This window comes from Martes martes (assembly GCF_963455335.1).
Source record: "Martes martes genome assembly, chromosome: 1".
NCBI lineage: Eukaryota > Metazoa > Chordata > Mammalia > Carnivora > Mustelidae > Martes > Martes martes.
In genome coordinates this window covers 90,773,283-90,792,667 of record NC_137888.1, presented here as the reverse complement: position 1 = coordinate 90,792,667, position 19,385 = coordinate 90,773,283, and the positions used below count along the sequence as shown (strand labels likewise).

Here is a 19,385-nt window from a genome sequence, read left to right as displayed (position 1 = left end):
TATATCACCCCTCCACTGCCATCTTCTACAGAGTAGGGGCTAAACATAAATTTATTCAGTGAATGAATAACTTCTGGGTATTTTTCTTGGGTAGATGAGCTGAGGTTCTTTGTCTCTACTTCAAACATAGTTGTTTTTCATTTTTTTTTAATGTGGACTTACTAGGTCTGGATTGAGAGTATTAGAAACAAGTCTTGGGCCTCTGCATATGTGTTCTTGGTCAAATCATTTATCATCTCAGAACCATGCCCTTCTGTAAGGTTAGAATAACAGTTAATGTAATTTTGAGGACTAAAAGCGTGAGAAAATGTTTTATCATCTGAAAATGCTTTATAAATGGTAGAAGTTAAATCAAAATCGATGTTTTTAAAATATGTATACCAATATACATTGTTTGAAATACAGATATGTAAGTAATATTACTCTCTCACTTTATAATTAGCTAATTTTTTAGCCTAGCAAAGGAAATAAATGCAGTGCTTTCTCTTAAAAAATACTTCCTCAGCTAACTATTCAAGGCCAAATTTCTCTCACATTGCTGAATTCTCAGTATTTTAATGCCAAATTATCAGGTCTATGGATCTTTCTACTTCATTTTTGTGTGAGATTTGGACTAAAGATTCAGAAATACCACTGCAAAATTAAGTAACATTTTATCCCAAATAGACCACATTTGATAGACTTTTCCCAGTTTTTTTAAGATTTGTCTTAAATTTCTGGTGGTTGGCTATGTTTTTGTTATTTTTAGGTGGCAAAATCAGTGAACTATTAGCAAAAAGATTTTACTTTAAACACCTTTAATTCTCTTTTCCTAATTCTTAATGAAGTTCTCCATAAACATTTATGCTCTATGTATTTCATAGTTATAGTTTTATGTTATATATAAGTGCTATAATTCTACTTTGTTGATAATTTCTTGTACTAACTTTTTTGATTGCATATATATTGGAATTAGATGCATCATTATTCCATGGTGCTTCAGGGAGCACTCTCAGTTAAAGATGAGTGGGTTCATGAATCACAGCTTTGTGAATTAGTACCTAGTGAGGGAAAATTAGTTGTAAGAAAGGGCAAATTCTTGAGTCTGAGGAGGAAAAGAGATGTGTTACTGATTAGGGGTATCCTCACAAGCAAGATATATTAACACATCAGCTGTTCATAAGATAGAGACACTGGCAAAGAAAGTTTTTGGTGTTTGTACTTTCCCTTAATGGAGTAAATCTCTGTTCTTTCTTTCCTTTTAACCAGGTCAGTATATATTTTGTGCCCTATTCTTTTATCACAAAAAAGAGAAGAAATATTGTAGTGAATGAAGATTCCTCTGCATTTTAGCACTGCTTTTTCTACTGTAGTTGGCTTTTGAATGAGGATGACAATGGAAGAGATGAAGAATGAAGCTGAGACCACTTCCATGGTTTCTATGCCCCTTTATGCAGTCATGTATCCTGTGTTTAATGAGGTAAGTGGGTAAACATTTCTCTCATGATCTCTTCAGTTCTTGATGCCTGCCTCTTTATTCATTTGTTTGTTTGTTCCTTCATATACAAATACATAAATGAATTTTATCTGTGTGTTAGGCATTGTACCAGGACTGGACATAAAACAGTGGGGAGGGAGGAACCTAGATATAGTGCTTCCCATCTGGAGGTTTCATTATAGAGGGAGAGACAGACGTTGAACAAGAGAATACAAGTAATTATATAAATGGAAAATTGTGGTAAGTCCTTTGAAGTTACCAAAAATCATATGTTCAGTAAAATAGCTGGTGGAACCTTCTTTAGGGGTCAGGACCAGCTTCACTGAAGATGAGACATATATGCTAAGATCGAAAAGAGGTAAATAAGGGTTAGACAGTTAAATTTGGGATAAACACATTTTAGGTAGCCAGAAGAGCAGGCACAAAAATATCCTGATGAATTCTAGTCAGTAGAGACAAAACATATTTTTACTGATAAATGGAAGATACCGTTGCTTTAGTATCTAGAGAGGATGTAGTTGCCTTTTTATTTGAGGGATTTTCTAGGACTTAATACATTTTTGGGTTTTCTTTTAATTTAATGTTAATATGCTAAGGTGTTACAGAAACAGAGCTGGAAATTCCTTAGAAATGATTTAATCATGTCCCTCCTTTTAATGGTGAACCGAGTTCTTAGTATGTGAAATGGTGTTCCTGAAATTACCTAGAACTAAAATCTGAGGTTCCAAATTCAGTGGCTTCACCCTTAGCCTTTCTGTACATTTAATTAGGGTCTTCTTGTTTTTTTTTTTTCTATTCAGTTACAAAGCTATCCATGCCATTGGCCTTATTGTTGCTGCTGTAGCTTGGAAACCCTCACCATTTCCAATGACTTTATTCCTTTTTGTAAAGTATTTATATCAGAATAAGATTCTGGATTTCAAAGCCCTTTATCCCGCAGTAGGTTTAATAATAATGTATTTGATGCATTTGTGGTCTTAGGTCTTGGGGACGATGAGGAGTGATTCATCCTCTTCAACTTGGAAATCATGGACCTAGTTGCCATTTCAGACATATATTTTGAAATTCTAAATGCTGTCTATCAAATAGTCTTACTAGATTCAGAGACCATAAAAGAAAACTCAAAAACTGGCTTGTATAAAAGTTATTTCTCTTGCATAAAAATTGTGGCTGTAAGTGGTCCGGTGCTAGTGTTTTTATGACTCGGTATCCTAGTGCTTACTTTCCATTATCAGGGTTACCTGAGCATGTGGGATAGCTGCTGAATCTCCATTCATCATGTCCTAAGTTGTTGTCTGGAAGGCACACACACAAAAAAATGGAATAGGAGGTGGGTGTTCCTTCCAGCCAATTCACCTTCCTTCAAGTAACCTTTTTGAAAGTCCTGTACAAGACTTCCATTTACATCTCATTGGCAAGAACCTAGTCTTATGACCACACCTAGCTGCAAAAGAGGTTGTGAAATTTAGAAGTTTTTTCACTAAAGAGGAAGCAATAGGAGGCATCTTTTGAAAAACCTGTCCCTGTTATACTGATTCTATGGTAGCATTGGAGGCACTCTTTCAGGGCTGTTAATACCCATCTCTGGTAGGTATAGCCAACACTCCAGTAATTAATTCCCGTACTTTGTTCCAATATGTACCCATTCATTACAAAGCTATAATTATTGTTAGAAGCAAGTGCTTCAGTTCTGCTTAGTAAGTATTTACTAAATGTCAGTCATTTATTTGCTGAGTAGCCTGCTAGGGTCTGGACATGTGAAAAAGAAAAAGGCGTTATACCTCATCTTAACCATAGAGAACTATTTTCTTAAACATCTTACACAGGTGTTTAAGCAGATGCATTATTTAATTATCCTTATACCAAGGATGAGGTAAGAAGATAGTCACTGAAACTATTAAGTAATATATATTGATGGTTAGTGTTTTAACTTCTCAGGTACTTTCAGAACCATTATGGCAGTTCTGCCCAGAGGTACTCCCTCTTCTTGGGTCTCTACAGGTAGCTACCCCTGTGGGCTATGGGGCTAAGTTGTTTGGGGCATTTCTGTGTTTATCTAGTATTTTGAGTCATTCCTGAAGGAGGGCAGTTTACATTGCAGAGCTTCTGTTTGATCCTCTAGTTAGTGAAGAGGGGTGAGAGAAGGTTTTTTTTTTGTAACAACTAGAGTGATCTTTTCCTGCATAAGGAAAATGGATTTTATTCGAATCTTGACTTTAGAAAGTAGTCATATAGGATATGAGATTCTGATAAAATGAACTATTGGAATTCATACTGGAGCTGTCTATTCTAATTTATTCATGTGTAAGAAAAATTAATTTGAAAGAAAAGGAAATGGCTATGAATGGACTGGTAAATCTTTTCCAGAAATAAAGGCAATGATTCTCACCAGATGACATCTAAAAAATATGTGGGTTAATGGCCCAGAATTAGAACGTGTTCCCAAATGTTTCATAGTTGGTTCAAGAATTAATTGTTAAAACTGAATTGGAAAATGAAATGGCTAGATGTAGCAGACTGAGAGATACTGTGTCAGATTGTCAGGTCTAGTTCTGGAATTTATGATCTAACATCATGGTATCAGACTTTTTATAAAAATTATTTCTGTCATGTTACTTAAAAACAAGTGTTCAGAAATAATAGGCTTTTAGGAATTGTGATAGTAGGTCTCCTCTTTGATAGAGATATCAAATCCGGGGCTTGATTTAGGAATGGAATAAAATAATTAAGCCTTCAAATGTGAAGTGTTTGGTTGAAAAGAATAAAATACTAGCATTATTGTCTGACATTCCAATGTATTAATGTAACATCTAAAATAAAATACCTACGGCTGCCTGGGTGGCTCAGTCATTAAGCATCTGCCTTCAGCTCAGGTCATGATCCCAGGGTCCTGAGATCGAGCCCTGCTTCGGGATGCCTGCTCTGCTTCTCCGTCTCCTACTCCTGCTTGTGTTCCCTCTTTCACTGTCTCTCTGTGTCAAATAAATAAATAAAATCTTTTAAAAAAATAAGTAAGATACCTAGTCAGTTGAACATTAATATTTAACCATAGTTCAAACATAGATTTTTCTACAGATCTACTAATGGGGAGATTAGAATTTAGTTTTACTCTGTTTTTTTTTGTGCTATACGGATTTAAAGATAAAATGGTTGTGAGATTAATCTTAGAGAAAATAGTATCAGAGTAAGGATGAATGTTTAACTCTGGAGCTAAATGATACACTTAATTTTGTCCACAGTGTATTGGAAGAGTTAAAAAACTTACACATTCTCACCCTAACATAACATCCGTAATAGTAACAATGGTGGTCTGAAGTTAACTTGTAGAACAGATTTTTAGGTAGTATCCTTAGATAGCATCCTTACATCTGGGAAATTTTAGTACTGTTACTCCAGCTCACAAAGGGAAGTTATTTATGGCATTCCGGGAGTTCGATGCTTGCTAAACTTAATGAAGCTGTGCCAAGACAGCTGAGAAAGGGGTAGTCTTCTTATTTAATCAGCTGCTGCAGAGTTCAGAGTCCAAGTATATTGCATGTGTTGTAAATGTACTGTGAAATAGGTCTCCTGGTTACCTTATGGAATAATGAGTTTATAGAAGCCTTGTGACAAGTCTTAGATCAGGTTCTCATGTACTGTATAACTTTCTACTGATTCTTTGCGTATGGAGGAGAAGAGAGGTATAGTTCAGTACTTCATTCCAGGAAAAGATACACCATGAATCATCATTTCCTGTGACTTTTTAGAGGAATTATTTTAAGGTGAAGTATAATATCTGAAAAAATCTGTATTGTGTTTTGAGATAGGAATAAAAAATCTTGCAACCAAATATAAATTTTAGATCACCAAGGTTTATAGGCTTGTTTAGAAATGATACAAAAATGGTACTTCTGAGTAAGTAATTAATAATCTATTCAGAAGCATCCAACAGTTATTTCTGCCAACTCAGCAGAATATACAACTCTTAATTTTTTCCAACAAGCAAATGAAATCTGGGAATATTTCTCCAACTTCATATACCTAACTATCCTTTTTTTAATTAAAAGAAAAAAAACCCCAAATTGAAGCATAGTAAACATACCTCTCCATAGTGAAGGCATGGGTTTTACCTGCAGTCCCATCATCCAAAGGTGATCATAGTTAATATCTTGCATAAGAATTACTGCTCTGCCCCTTACTCTAGGCTATGTAGTCTTATATTCCTTGTTTATAAACTGATGATAAACAGTAATATATTTATGTCTCATAACTCTGTGAAGTAAATGACTTAACATGTTGTAGTACTGAGACTAGTACCAGGTATGTAGTTAAGTGTTAGAGCCGTTATTCGGAAGTCTTTGGGCAATTTTCTGATCAGTTGTGATCATTCCCTAGACTTTTACATTCTGGTAGGCAATTTTTAATGAAACATTTTTATAACAGGTGGCTCTCCTTACCTTTTTTGCTGGACAACTTGGCAACCCCAGAAACAGATTATTTTAGAAACAGTTACTGCATTTAATATGTATAAAACATATTACAGCATTTGTCTTCTGTGTGGCAGCACAAAAGTTAATAGGTGGCCTCTTGAGTCTATCTACTTACCTTCTAGCTTTTTTTTTTTTATCTTACTCATTTTCATTTGAGTTATAAGAGATGTACCTTTTATTCTTGTGTCTTTTTTTTTCTTTTTTAAAGATTTGTCTATTAAGAGAGAGAGAAAAAGAGAGCGTGCACACATGAGCAGGAGGAAGGGCAGAGAGAGAGGGACAAGGAGACTCCATGCTGTGGAGCCCAGCTCTGCTAGGGGCTCCATCCCGGGACCCTGAGATCATGACCTGAGCTGAAATCAAGTTGAATGTTTAACCAACTGAGCCACCGAGGTGCCCCTTTTTCTTGTGTCTTGGCCCTTTTTGATTCCTTTTAAAGAATAGACTCAGTAGTTTTTGTGGGGAGGGGAGAAGGTTGTCAGCATGGAGAAATCATTCCTGATTTTGAGAAAGCAAAATTTGTAGATAATTCAGAACCAACTAACCTCATTATTTTGAACTTAAAGAAGGAATACTTTCAAAAGATTTTATGCGAGACCTACAAAACTTAAGTAACCAAGGAGATAAATGGATTTTTTTTTCAGTTATGGGTGTAGGAGTTGGGCTTGATAACTAGAAAATAAAGTATTGATGAATTCTGTGTAAGCTTTTGAAATATTTTTATAAATATCATGGAGAGTTAAATTTGGCCAAGTTTGTAGTTAATAGTGCTGTCAGAAGCTATCAAGTATACATTGCAGGAAGAACTCACAAAACAGAATAGGAAGAACGTGTTGTTGGGGGATGAGAGCCCTGCTGTTAAGTTCACTCAGCCTATCTTTCTTCTAGCTGGGACTCCAGGAGGCACTTTCCTTACCTTTTTGGTGAAATGAGATTAGGTGTCCTATTCTCTTGTGCTTATTCTCTTTTTTCCCTTTACCCTTTTACTGGTGACATGGAATTCATAGATGGCTGAGGCCCGAGGAAGGCCTCTTTTTGTCCAGGTGCCCATTAATGCAAGGTGTAATTGTATGTTTCTTCCTCCTCTTTTGAATTCAGAATCAAATACTACTAAGAAATGATTGCATTGGCTCTTTAAAGATACCCTAAGTAACAGCTGTTATCTCAAAAGCTTAAAAAAATTACTGTATTGGGGCGCCTGGGTGGCTCAGTGAGTTGAGCCTGTGCCTTTGGCTCAGGTCATGATCTCAGAGTCCTGGGATTGAGCCCCACATCGGGCTCTCTGCTCAGCGGGGAGCCTCCTTCCCCCTCTCTCTTTGCTTGCCTCTCTGCCTACTTGTGATATCGCTCTGTGTCAGGTAAACAGATAAAATCTTAAAAAAAAAATTACTGGACTAATTAGTGGAAGTATTAGAAACAAAATGAAAATTCTTTTCTGTTCTAAACTCACATAAAAACTTTACTCCCGCATGTGTTAACCAACCCTGAAGAAACCCGTAAGTGGGCAGATGGCCCAGGAAGGTGATTTTAATATGCTGTGTTCTTCAGGGACCAGTTCAGATCTCACCTCCATAAAGACTTTTTTTTTCTACTTCAGCTGACAGTGATCCCATCAGTTTCCGTGTAGCTGCTTACTTAAAATGATCTTCTGGGGTTCCAGGATTGTAATCTATTTCTTTGTATCTCTCACACTAACTTGCACATGGTAGAAACTCAGGAATTTGTTAGTTCTTAAGTAGTTGAACAGATTCAGTGAGGGAGTTGATGCCAGTCTGGAAAGGGTGAATTCAGGGAGGCAGGGTAGCATTAAGTGGCTTGTGCACAAGTTTTAGAGCCAGACAGATTTCTTATGAGTCCTGCCTCTGTATGCACTAGCTGTTGAATACTAGGTTAATTTATACAAACCGCATTTCTGCCTCTATAAAATAGAGATGATGATAGCTAATTATAGATTGTGAGGATGAGATGCTTTCTATGAAAATATATAACAAAGTTCATTACTGGTGCTAAGTAAATGATAATTGTTAGGATACTGCCAGAACCTTTCACTGTCATGAACGGTAAGGTGAATGTGATTTTATCATCAAATCATCTATCACTCGTTAAAGATCTAACAGGGAAGCACTTTTTATTAGGGAAGATAAAAACATATTGTGCCAAGTATTACAGGCTGCAAATTATAAATAGATTTAAGAATAATTTAGATAAATTTATGGATGAGAGATTAAGTTCAATTCAAAAAGTAGCTATGTGCCTGTATGCCTGGTGCTCCCTGGGCAATGGGAGTATTCATAATGAAGCCTAGTGGATTTACTGCAAGATGTGTGGATATATAATGTATCCCAAAATGACTCCCAGCAGAGTTCTGGTTGAGGTGCTTCACAGCTCACAGATTTGATTTAGTATATGTCTGACCTTTCCCTTTCTTTTCTAAGACACACGTATATAAACTTAATCTAGAAATCTGATGTCTATCTTGGCTAATTTTATTAGTTCTTCACGGACTATTCTTGGCCTCTTTTTATTTGCCTTGACCCTTTCACATACCAGCAAGGGCAGTACAGAATGAGTTAGTAATGCTGATACTTGGAGGTACACGTGTGACTCAGACCTTTGACTTGTTGAAAGAGGTCAGAGTGTGCTGTAAACCCAAATAAGGAAATGGTTCCTATCAGAGTGGAAACATTCATCCTGTCTGTCTGCCTCTCCCTCCCTTACACAACAAGAACTTGAGATCAGAAGAGCTGTGTTACTATTTTAATCTTAAATAGGATTCATTACAATTAAATGAATTCCGTGGAAGATGAAAGTTTTTCATTTGTGGCAGCTTATTTTCACTAATTTTACAGGGGTTTTGTTGTTGTTGTTGTTGTTGTTTTTGCTGTATTTTCCTACCGGTCCTCCTGTATCTTCCCTTTTATCTACTAAGGCAATGTTAGATTTTACTGGATTTATAGAAGCCAAGTTTAAAACTGAGTTAAATGGCCTATTATTTATTTTTGGAGATAAAGTATTTATCTTGGCACATTTTGTTGCTTTTTTGCTTAAGGTGCATAACTTGTAGGGAGATAAGGTTCTTGACATTTCTGTCTTGTTTAGAAAATAAAATGATTTAATAAAGTGTAGGCCATTCCTTAGATATATATGTGTATATATGTTGTTTATAAAGGAAAACTTACATTTACTGCCTCAAGGGGTTGAAAGGAATATTTATTGCAAGGTATGATATGTTCATAAGATTTTTGTGAAAAGACTCCACTTGCATAAAATTCCTACAAAAGTTAACATTGTTTTTGAATATTTTAATATTGTCCCCAATAAAAAATATATGCATTGAGTTTTATTGAGTTAATTGGCCCAATTTTTAGGGACTAAAAAAATTGGAATTTAACTGAAGGTAGTTATTTTAAGCCTAACATTTAACTTTTCAACAAATGGATTTTTTTTTTTCTCACTGAAAGATGAATTCTGTAAAGTGTATAAGAAGGACATGTATCTTTTTTTTTTTTTAAGATTTTATTTATTTGTTAGATAGAGAGCACAAGTAGGCAGAACAGCAGGCAGAGGCAGAGGTAGAGGAAGAAGCAGGCTCTCTGTTGAGCAGGGAGCTGATGTGGGGCTCGATCCCAGGACCCTGGGATCATGACCTGAGCCGAAGGTAGAGGCTTTAACCCACTGAACCACCCAGACAACCCAAGGACATGTATCTTTCAGAATTGTAAACCTCACATATTTTATAATAATATTAAAAGCTTTGGGGTTGAACTTTTGATTCAGTATTTTAGGTAACCTTTTTTAAATCCAGATAACATAGAAGACAGATGATCTTCAGTCTTTATTTACTATCAAATCTTGTGTCAGTGCTGTTTGCTAATTAATAAAATAGACTAACCTCAACTTAATCCCTGGCTGAGGGATTGTAAAATAATTGAAAAAGAGTAAGGTAATAAATACAAAGAATCTTAAATAATAAATGTTTTCTTGATGTTGGTCATTTCTGTTCACCCAATTTGCCATATACTGGCAACGGAACATTGAGAGTTGATCTTGAACCCTATTTTCAGTAATTGAAGTAAATATGTTTATTCTTTCTATAAGAACTTGATATTATTTTGCATCCTGTGCTCATCTTAAATCCAATTTTAAGGTAGAGTGTGTCTTGGTTTTTGTTTGTTTATTTATTTATTTATTTATTTGCCAGAGAGAGAGAGAGATCACAAGTAGGCAGAGAGGCAGGCAGAGGGCTGGGGCGGGGAGAGGGGAGTCAGTCTCCCCGCTGAGCAGAGAGCCTGATGCGGGGCTCGATCCTGGGACTCTAGGATCATGACCTGAGCCGAAGGCAGAGGCTTAAGAGGCTTAACCCACTGAGCCACCCAGGTGCCCCAAGTGTGTCTTGTTTTTAAAAAGAATGAAGAATTCATACATCCCTCAATTTCTCATGGTTTCTAATGAAAATTTTAGATGACCTGTGTATTTGAAGAATTAAGGTGATTTAGAATAATTAGCAAGTATTTTTGTTGATCAAATGATGGATATATCAGAGTTATTACTATAGAATGGAATATCAAAAATGCACCTTTTCTAAGGAAATTGGTACTAATAGTGATTTAAAATTTATATTGCAGCTAGAACGAGTAAACCTGTCAGCAGCTCAGACACTGAGAGCAGCTTTCATTAAGGTGAGGTGCAAATAATTTATTATGATTAAAACGTATGTCGTATATAAATCTGAATATCATGTAAGAATTGCCACTTTATTTCCTTTTAGTGAAAAATCTCTTCAGCTGTTTTATGTCTGTTTTAGTGTACTCTGTAAAGCTTAAAACACTTCTCAGAAGTGAATTAAAACAAATGCTGTTTCCTTAGCATTCATCTTTTTGTCACTTTGTGCTTTGAAAACTGACTTCTTTGGAGTTTTTTCTCTTTAGCTTTAGAGTATATTTTTGAATTTCTTTTTCTATTATTTGACTTGATAAAAATTTTTGTAAAATTATAACTCAAAAAGATGTTTTTCATGTTGCTTAATTATAGAACATAAGAATAAAACAGTATTTTTGATAGGAAAACAAGACCTGTGTGGGAGTCAGATTAAGGGTACCTTGCAAACGTACAACCAGGTCATTCAAAGTGAACTTTTTGTTGTCTTTAGACCTGAACTGTTTGATAAATACTAGCCACATGTTGCAGTTGAGTACTTAAAATACAGCTAGTTCAAATTGAATTGTACTCCCAAGTATGAAATACACACCAAATTTTGAATACTTAGTATGAGAAAAAGAATGTAAAATAACTCAGGAATAAGTATTTTATATTAATTGCATGTTGAAATGATACTATTTTGGATGTACTCTTAAAATGATTTCATGTATTTCTTTTTACTTTTGTAACATGGCCACTAGAAAATTTAAAATTAACAATGAAATTTGTTGCTTGGGTTATATTTCTGTTGGACAGCCCTATTAAACATACTGGGTGCATTCTTTCGTATAAAACTTTATCCATCCCCTTTCCTTTCCCAGTCCATAGCATATCATGGTGCCTAAAACTTCAATTTTTATTTACTTACTGTGTTTATGTTCCTGTCAATAGCTAAAATAACTTATATTTCAGGTATTTTAATGTTTAAATCTAGAATAAATTTATAATCAAGTTTTATTGGATTAAAACTATAAATCAATCAAGTTTGAGTTCTTTTTATGACAAAGATAGTTTATTAATACCACTTTTAACTGCTAGCACTGGTAATGTCACTAGACATCTGTCTTACTTTACCATGAGAATTTACGTTATATATATTATGTTAGAGTTATTTTGGTGTGATTAATACTCTAAAATGCAGTTCCTGTGTATACATACATAGTAGCTTAATTAAAATATGTTTTGATAGGTCATTGGGTTAATGAAGAGAATGAATGAAATAACACCATCATTTTTTTTTCTTTTTTCTTTGAGCTTCAGTGTGGCTCTGGAATGGCATATTTGGTTATTAGGGAAGCATGATGAAAACTATTTTATGTTAATTTGCTGAGTATTTTCTTTGTGGCCAGAGAAAGGAAGGCAGGCCACCTATTGCACAATACAGTATTGATATGGAAAAATCAGTTTTTAGCTTTTTTGATAGCAAGAACAGAGAGATTTCTCCTGTGGATCATCATAAGGAGGACTGTCTGAAGTGTCTGAAGGATATCTGAACTGATATCCTCAATGTCATTTCTAAAAGAGAGAAAATAATGAATTTCATTAAGCTTTTTCTTAAAAATATGCTTACATCTCATGTTTTAACAATAAAGTACAATCTAAAAGCAAACAATATATTTAAAGTATGTGGCTGTGATAGATCTGATTTAACATATGGATAAATTTTATTACCCATGGCATTGATTGATAATTGGGGAAAGTGGAAGTTATTTTGAGAGGAAAACAAATTAGTTTTACATTGATTTATTTTTATTATATTTAATTTGTTAAATTTCAAATGGAATTAAAAGGGTATGCATTAAAAAGATGATTTTTGTGTTTCTAATACTACCAGCTTATTTGCAAAAAGATTTTAAAAGCCTGACCAAAGGGCGCCTGGGTGGTTCAGTTAAGCATCTGCCTTTAGCTTAGGTCATGATCTCAGCATCTTGGGATCAGGCCTGCATGAGGCTCCCTGCTCAGCAGGGAGTTCCTGTGCTTCCACCACCACCACCCCCCGCCCCCACCCTCCACCCCCTCCACCTTGTACTTTCTCTTTCTCTCAAAAGATAAATAAAATAAATGCCTCGCCCACCCATATATCCCTACTAATATTCCTAAAATATATGTCCATATTTCTAGTTCTTTGACCAAAGTGTCATTTATCAAGGTTTAATATTTATTTTTATTATCATGAGAAAAAGGATTAAAATTATTTTCCCCAAGATAAAATATTAATGAATATTATCTTTTAAGATATCCGTTCACTTTCTTTTCCCATCTGGAAAGTTCTGATAGGTTGTGCTGTTGAGGATCACTGAATCATGAGCGTGGATGTTACTGCCACTGGGGGATAGTTTTCTCTTACAGTTGGATTCTTCATAAAAATTGGATCCCCACAGAATTCAAGGTTGTATTCTGGGAGAAAACCTGAAGGTACAGATAGTTAAAAGTCATCAATTTAAGCACAGATCTATTTATTTTGTCAGTCAGAGGAATTGGGTAAATTTAAGGCTTTTAAAATGAAAAGTAAGTAGCTTAATTAGGATTTCAGCCAAAAGATACTAAGACGGTTGTTCCCAGGCTAGGTGCTGAGGCACCCTGGGGCCCCCAGCAAACTCAGAAGAGTACCATGAGTTATTTTAAAACTTTAAAGGAGCACAATGATATTAAACATCTGACACTGTGAACTATGCTAGTTTGAGGTAGTTTGCAATTTCAGCATATTAGATTGGGCTATATTCCTTTCAGTGATGTCATATTTTTATGAAATTGGAATTTTGGCCATTGCTATGATAAAAAGTACGTACCACAAGAAGATCTGTGTCCAATAGGAAATGAGGCTGGCAGGATCCAGTCTAATACCAACATTTGTGAAATTGTGTAGGGCCCAACAGGTGAATGCACCTCATTAATAAGTAATCATGGTTATTTAAGAATGAAATAAAATGTTTTTCTTTTAATTTGTGTATTTTTTAAGGACAGTTGTTAGGACACAAGTACTTACTAAGTTATTTGAACCTAACTACTTAATACGTAGGCAGCCACTGTTTTCTTTGCATGAAAAACACTTGTGAGAGACCTCTGTGTAAGAGTTCTGTAATGCTCCAATTTTGGCAGTTTGGGGTCCCACACCAACTTGGTGTTGAAAACTTTATCTCAGGCTTAGCATTTAATGATGTTAGCAGTTTATTATAACTTAATCAGAGAGACTGTTTTTCTCCTGGCATATTTTGTAAGCACATCTACCTCGTAAGATGATGCATTATATAGCTAATTTAATGCTACTTAGAGAAAGACGATAAATCACTGTATCAAATCCTGGCTTATCTAAATACTGTATATAGTTTTGTGGCCGGTCACCAAATTAATAATGCTGACACCATCTTAACCCATATTTGTACAACTTTTCCTTTAAGGTAACTCTTGTTTTTAAAAAATGGATTGTATCTTAAGTATATTCATGGAAGGAGAAATCAAAACAGGTTATAAAGGACATGGAATTCAGTAGGATACACTTTATTGTTATTAATCATCTATCAAAATGATTTCCTTGAATAGCATATGACAGCAGTTAAAATGATCCCAGGATTGAGATAAATGTTCATATTTTCTTTTCCCATTCCATTCCAAAGCCTTTCAGTTTTTGATACCTGAACCCTAATAAGAAACAAGATGTTATAATGGAAAGAGCAGTAGGATCAGAAGAAAACTGGATCTGCCATGATACCAGAATGGAATTGAAAAGGCAGACGTTAAATGTGCTTGACACATATGGAAACAAATAGATTGCTGTCTGATTAGGATCATAAATTGTGTTTCTATTTGCTATTTAATATTGGGTAAAAAAAAAATAGGAAGTCATCAGCATAATTAAAATTGTCAGGCATCCTAAAAGAAACAACATTTTTTAAAATAATAAAATGGGACAGAATTACTGGAGAAAACCCAAATCTGAAAATTAACTTTGGTAAACTCAGAACTTTCTGTGTTCAGTCTTGAGATGGCTAGAAGATTTTACTGCCCTAGTGAGTGTAAATAACATAGAACTAATGCAAACTCATCTGTGAAATAAGCTCAGGAGGTAGCAAAAAGATTAAATGATGTTCTGTAAATTATTCTTGCTATAAAAGGAGATATTCTTGGGGCGCCTGGGTGGCTCAGTGGGTTAAAGCCTCTGCCTTCGGCTCAGGTCATGATCCCTGGGTCCTGGGATCGAGCCCCAGAGCCCCATGTTGGGCTCTCTGCTCGGCGGGGAGCCTGCTTCCTCCTTTCTCTCTGCCTGTCTCTCTGCCTACTTGTGATCTCTATCTGTCAAATAAATAAATAAAAGATCTTTAAAAAAAATAAATAAAAGGAGATATTCTTGCTACAGAAATATAGGAAATGAAAGTTGTTATGTGGCAAAGTGAAGGATGATACAGCTTAAATAAAACCTGCGAAAGAAATCCTGTGTTTTTGTTTTCATTTTTGTTTTTCCTGACATTCTGTTCATTTAAGTGCAAAGAATCTGCAAAGTATTGGCAAGATGAGTTATTGCTTGATCTTCTAGTTGAAATATTAGCTAATGAAAAAAAGCTAAAAATCCTTAGTGTATTTAAACTACTGAACAGAGTAATTGATGGATTACCAAAATATGTATAATCTTTATTTCTATTTTTGTTACTAGTTTGATTGCAAGTGAGAGTAGAGGAGAAATAGGAAATGTTAAGTACTTTATGTTCAAATGGCAAATGGGACCATGGCTGTAATAAGAAGTCACCGATGTATAAGTTCTTGACAAAACATAAGTGAATGCCGTCACTGCACCTACTTTACCAAGATTTCTGCTGTCATAAGTTGATTACTCTAAGAAGTTACCAGCAGGTTCTAAACAGTTACGTTTTGGCTTTAAAATGCTGATTGAGCTTCTGTATTTTAAAACTAGCTTTCTCTTCTTTATAGGCTGAAAAAGAAAATCCAGGACTCACACAAGACATCATTATGAAAATTTTAGAGAAAAAAAGTGTAGAAGTTAACTTCACAGAGTCCCTTCTTCGAATGGCAGCTGATGATGTAGAAGGTAGTCAGAGTCTCCTGTAATTTTCTTACAGTTGTTGAAAAGCACTTCCTCCAAGTATTTATTTGACAAATGGGTCTTTGCCCTTCCCCTTCTCTTCCCCTTTCTTACTGTTACTGTTATTATTGTGATGATAATGGAGGAAAAATCTGTATAAATTATTTTTGTTTTCAAGTGAGATTTCAAGAATGTGCTGAAGATATTAGTAGGTTGGGTTTTGATATCATGAGCCCATTACATATTCAATATAGAGGTTTTTATTAAACTCTTCCCCCTTGACAGATACATATTGTCATTATATTTGTTATGAATGTTATTACTTCAAGGTTTTCTTGTGAAATACAGCTTCAGAGGCCTGATAAATTTGATTTAGCCTACCTTTCATTTATTTGTTTATTTTAAGATTTCATGGAATTTCCATTTATTCCAAATTGGAAATGTTTAGTCTTTCATCTTCTGATACTTTTACTTGGGGAGAGCCATAATACTTTTTCTGAGCTAAGTTGAACTTTAATGAATTCTGCCTTGCAGCCTTGTCTTTCCTTTCCTTCCCCTTTTTCTTCTCCCTCCACCTCTTTAACCAGCATTGGGAATTTGTAGACTTGAATTTGGCAGGGAGTTGCATGATGGTTTTTATTATGTATTTATTTTATCAGAGTATATGATTGAACGACCAGAGCCAGAATTCCAGGACCTAAATGAAAAGGCACGAGCACTTAAACAGATTCTCAGTAAGATCCCAGATGAGATCAATGACAGAGTGAGGTTTCTGCAGACAATCAAGTAAGCAACTTTTGACTTTGGTTCTTCTTTTCTTGAAAGTACTTCAAAGGAACTGCTCATGCTAGGTGTTTTATTTTGGTATGACATTAATATTAAATTAAAATATTAATTTGTGGGGCGCCTGGGTGGCTCAGTGGGTTAAGCCTCTGCCTTCGGCTCAGGTCATGATCTCAGGGTCCTGGGATCGAGCCCCGCATCAGGCTCTCTGCTCAGCGGGGAGCCTGCTTCCTCCTCTCTCTCTGCCTGCCTCTCTGCGTACTCTCTCTCTGTCAAATAAATAAAATCTTTAAAAAAAAAAATTAATTTGTAATCAGACTTGAAATTTTTAAGTGCTGCATGTTGATACTAACTTCTAAGCTGTGGTATTTGGCTTTAGAGTATGATAACATTTTTTAGAATATTAATATAAAAACAGTGAATGAAATGTACAGAAATTGGAATATAGTTTGAACTAAGAAATAATACAAAAAATTATAGTATTGGTAACAGGATACCAGTATTGTTTTCGTTTCAGAAATGGCATAAGTCATTAGAATAAGTAATGTACTCTTAGGCTTGAATAGCATTTTTAAATATTAGCCAAATTGTAAATCTCCAAATCCTAAACCTTTGGGATACAGGTTAAATAAGACCGAAAATACGCATGGGGCTAGGAGGCTGACTGGTGAGGACCCGCAAGAAGGGTCATCCTTAAGCGGTGGTTCTCAAATCAGGGGCAGTCTCCTCAGGTTAAAGAGGGTGGGAGACTGAGGGGGAAAATCCATACATAATTTCTGGATGAGTAAAGAGTCTCAATTTTCTTCAGCCTCACTGGGTATAATATGAAGAAAATTGGGAATAATTGAGTGGCACTAGCAGTGCAACCTTTTGGTGAAACCACAAGTAGAAATTTAAAGATTTAGCACAGGTTTTGTTGTTGTTGTTTTTGAAAGAGGCTGCATCATCATACTTCGTATCTTTAAAGAATGGAAAGAAGTCACTTATAGTAAATATTAACATCCATCTCCTGGAAACAGTATTCTTCGTAATTCACATTGCAAAATGCTGTTTTAGCTAGTTTGGGCACCTATTTTGAGTGGTATAGGGGGCAGACAATCTCATTTTAGGAAGCAATAGTTTATGATGGGTATGCAACCCAGCTATTAAGGAGCGACCCTCCTCTTTTAGGTCTTCTGATGGAGAACCTGAAAGTATGAAAAAGACTTTTCATTGCCTAGCTAAAATTCATGTCACAGAGAACAAATCCTGAGGTAAATATTTTACCCTTATAGGAAAGCCTCAACTTCCTTTAACTATTTTTAATATTGGAAAAAGGAAGATAGTCAACTGTATGGATTTTTATTTTTAGTCTGATATAAAGTTAAACATGTTTAGCTCATAAAAGGATAAATTGCCAGTTATCTGAAGCATAGTTGCTTAAACAACTTATTTTTAGAATTTTCAAATAATAAGATTTTGTTTTGATGATCATATATTTGTTTATGATCTGTGCTACATTTCTGTGAAGATCTGACATTTAAAAAATAATATTTTCAGCAAATTTTGCCTCAGGTCAGTGAAGGAAAGGTTTATTGAATTAGTGCCATCTTAATAGCAGTCACTTATTAGAATTACGTTCTCATTGCCTTTTTAAGCATTTTACGTATATTAATGTATTATATAACACTGCTATAACTGGGGAAGAAATTAAGTAACTTTTCCAAGGTCACAGAGCTAGTAAGTTGGTAGATCTGGGTTCAAACCCAGGCAGACTCACTCCATGGTCTTCTCTGCTGCTTCCCACTCTGAGATGAATAATGCTGGTCTGACTTAGTGATTAAAAAAAGTTTCAGCTATCTGGAAGACATGTGATAAATGGTGTCTTAATATAGAGTGCCGGTAGGTAAGAGAGAGAAGAGTGCTATGGTTGAAGCTAGGCTAGATATGGTAGGCCCAAAGCCCTCATCCTGCTCCTTTAACCATCTTACCCTTCTGGGGGAGTCCCCAAGGCATCTCTGTTAAACCCATTGTGGCTTTAGAGAGATACATTTGAAAAACACTGTATAAATAGCCACATTTTAATCATAAGGAAGTTGAGGTCAGGAGGCCAAGAGTCTTGTCCATAGTCATTGACAGAGGCCGAATTAGGGGCTTGTCTCTCATTTATGGGGCAGTAGTAATATTTCAGTTCAGTTTTCTGGAGTGCACTCTGCACAACTGAGTTGAGAGTATTGGCAGTTAAAATTTATTTCTTAATCATTTTAGGAGTTATAATTGGCCCTGGAAAGTTTGTTGATAATATATACTTATGAGACCATCTGTAAATTAACATAGATAGGTAAGGTGTAATTATTTCTATCACTGATATATACTGATACATTTTCCTACATCTTGTCCCATGGTTAATTGTTTAACAAATTAGTAGATAAAATTGCACCAAAATAAAAAATGACTTATCCTTCAGGCACAATGTACTGTGTAGTTACTGTTTTTTCTTTAAAATATTTTACTTTTTCAGAGTGCCTGTGTGGCTCAGTTGGGGTTAAAGCCTCTGCCTTCAGCTCAGGTCGTGATCCCAGGGTCCTGGGCTCGAGCCCTGCATCGGGCTCTCTGCTCAGCAGGGAGCCTGTCTCCCCTCCTCTCTCTCTCTGCCTGCCTCTCTGCCTACTTGTGATCTCTGTCCAAAAAAAAAAAAAAAAAAAATCTTAAAATATTTTACTTTTTCATACATAAGGTAGTTATCTTCTTCATTTATTTTATAGCAGTATTTTTCAAGAAACATGTATCAAATACTTATTATCCCAAGTACTATATGTGATTTCATAGATTATATTAAGGAGAAAAAAGATTCCTGTCAGCTAACAAATATCTAGGTATTTTTGTGTATGTTAGCAGACCTAGGTTTGAATTTCCATTCCCACATTTAGCTGTGTGACCTTGG

At 35.2% G+C, this 19,385-nt stretch overlaps 1 protein-coding gene across 10 annotated transcripts in view; it reads left to right on the top strand.

The window, feature by feature from the left end:
- PDCD10 (programmed cell death 10) overlaps positions 1–19,385 on the top strand; it is a 106,237-nt gene that overhangs the window by 80,433 nt on the left and 6,419 nt on the right. For 5 of the 10 annotated variants that reach the window (XM_080800802.1, XM_080800803.1, XM_080800801.1 and 2 more), the window contains 4 exons: positions 1,249–1,459; positions 10,572–10,625; positions 15,568–15,685; positions 16,339–16,465. In XM_080800802.1, coding sequence (XP_080656928.1) covers positions 1,364–1,459; positions 10,572–10,625; positions 15,568–15,685; positions 16,339–16,465 — 395 coding nt within the window. In that variant the 5' untranslated portion in view covers positions 1,249–1,363. The remainder of the gene's footprint in view (positions 1–1,248; positions 1,460–10,571; positions 10,626–15,567; positions 15,686–16,338; positions 16,466–19,385) is intronic. The other 5 variants (XM_080800804.1, XM_080800807.1, XM_080800805.1 and 2 more) reach the window with 2 other exon arrangements.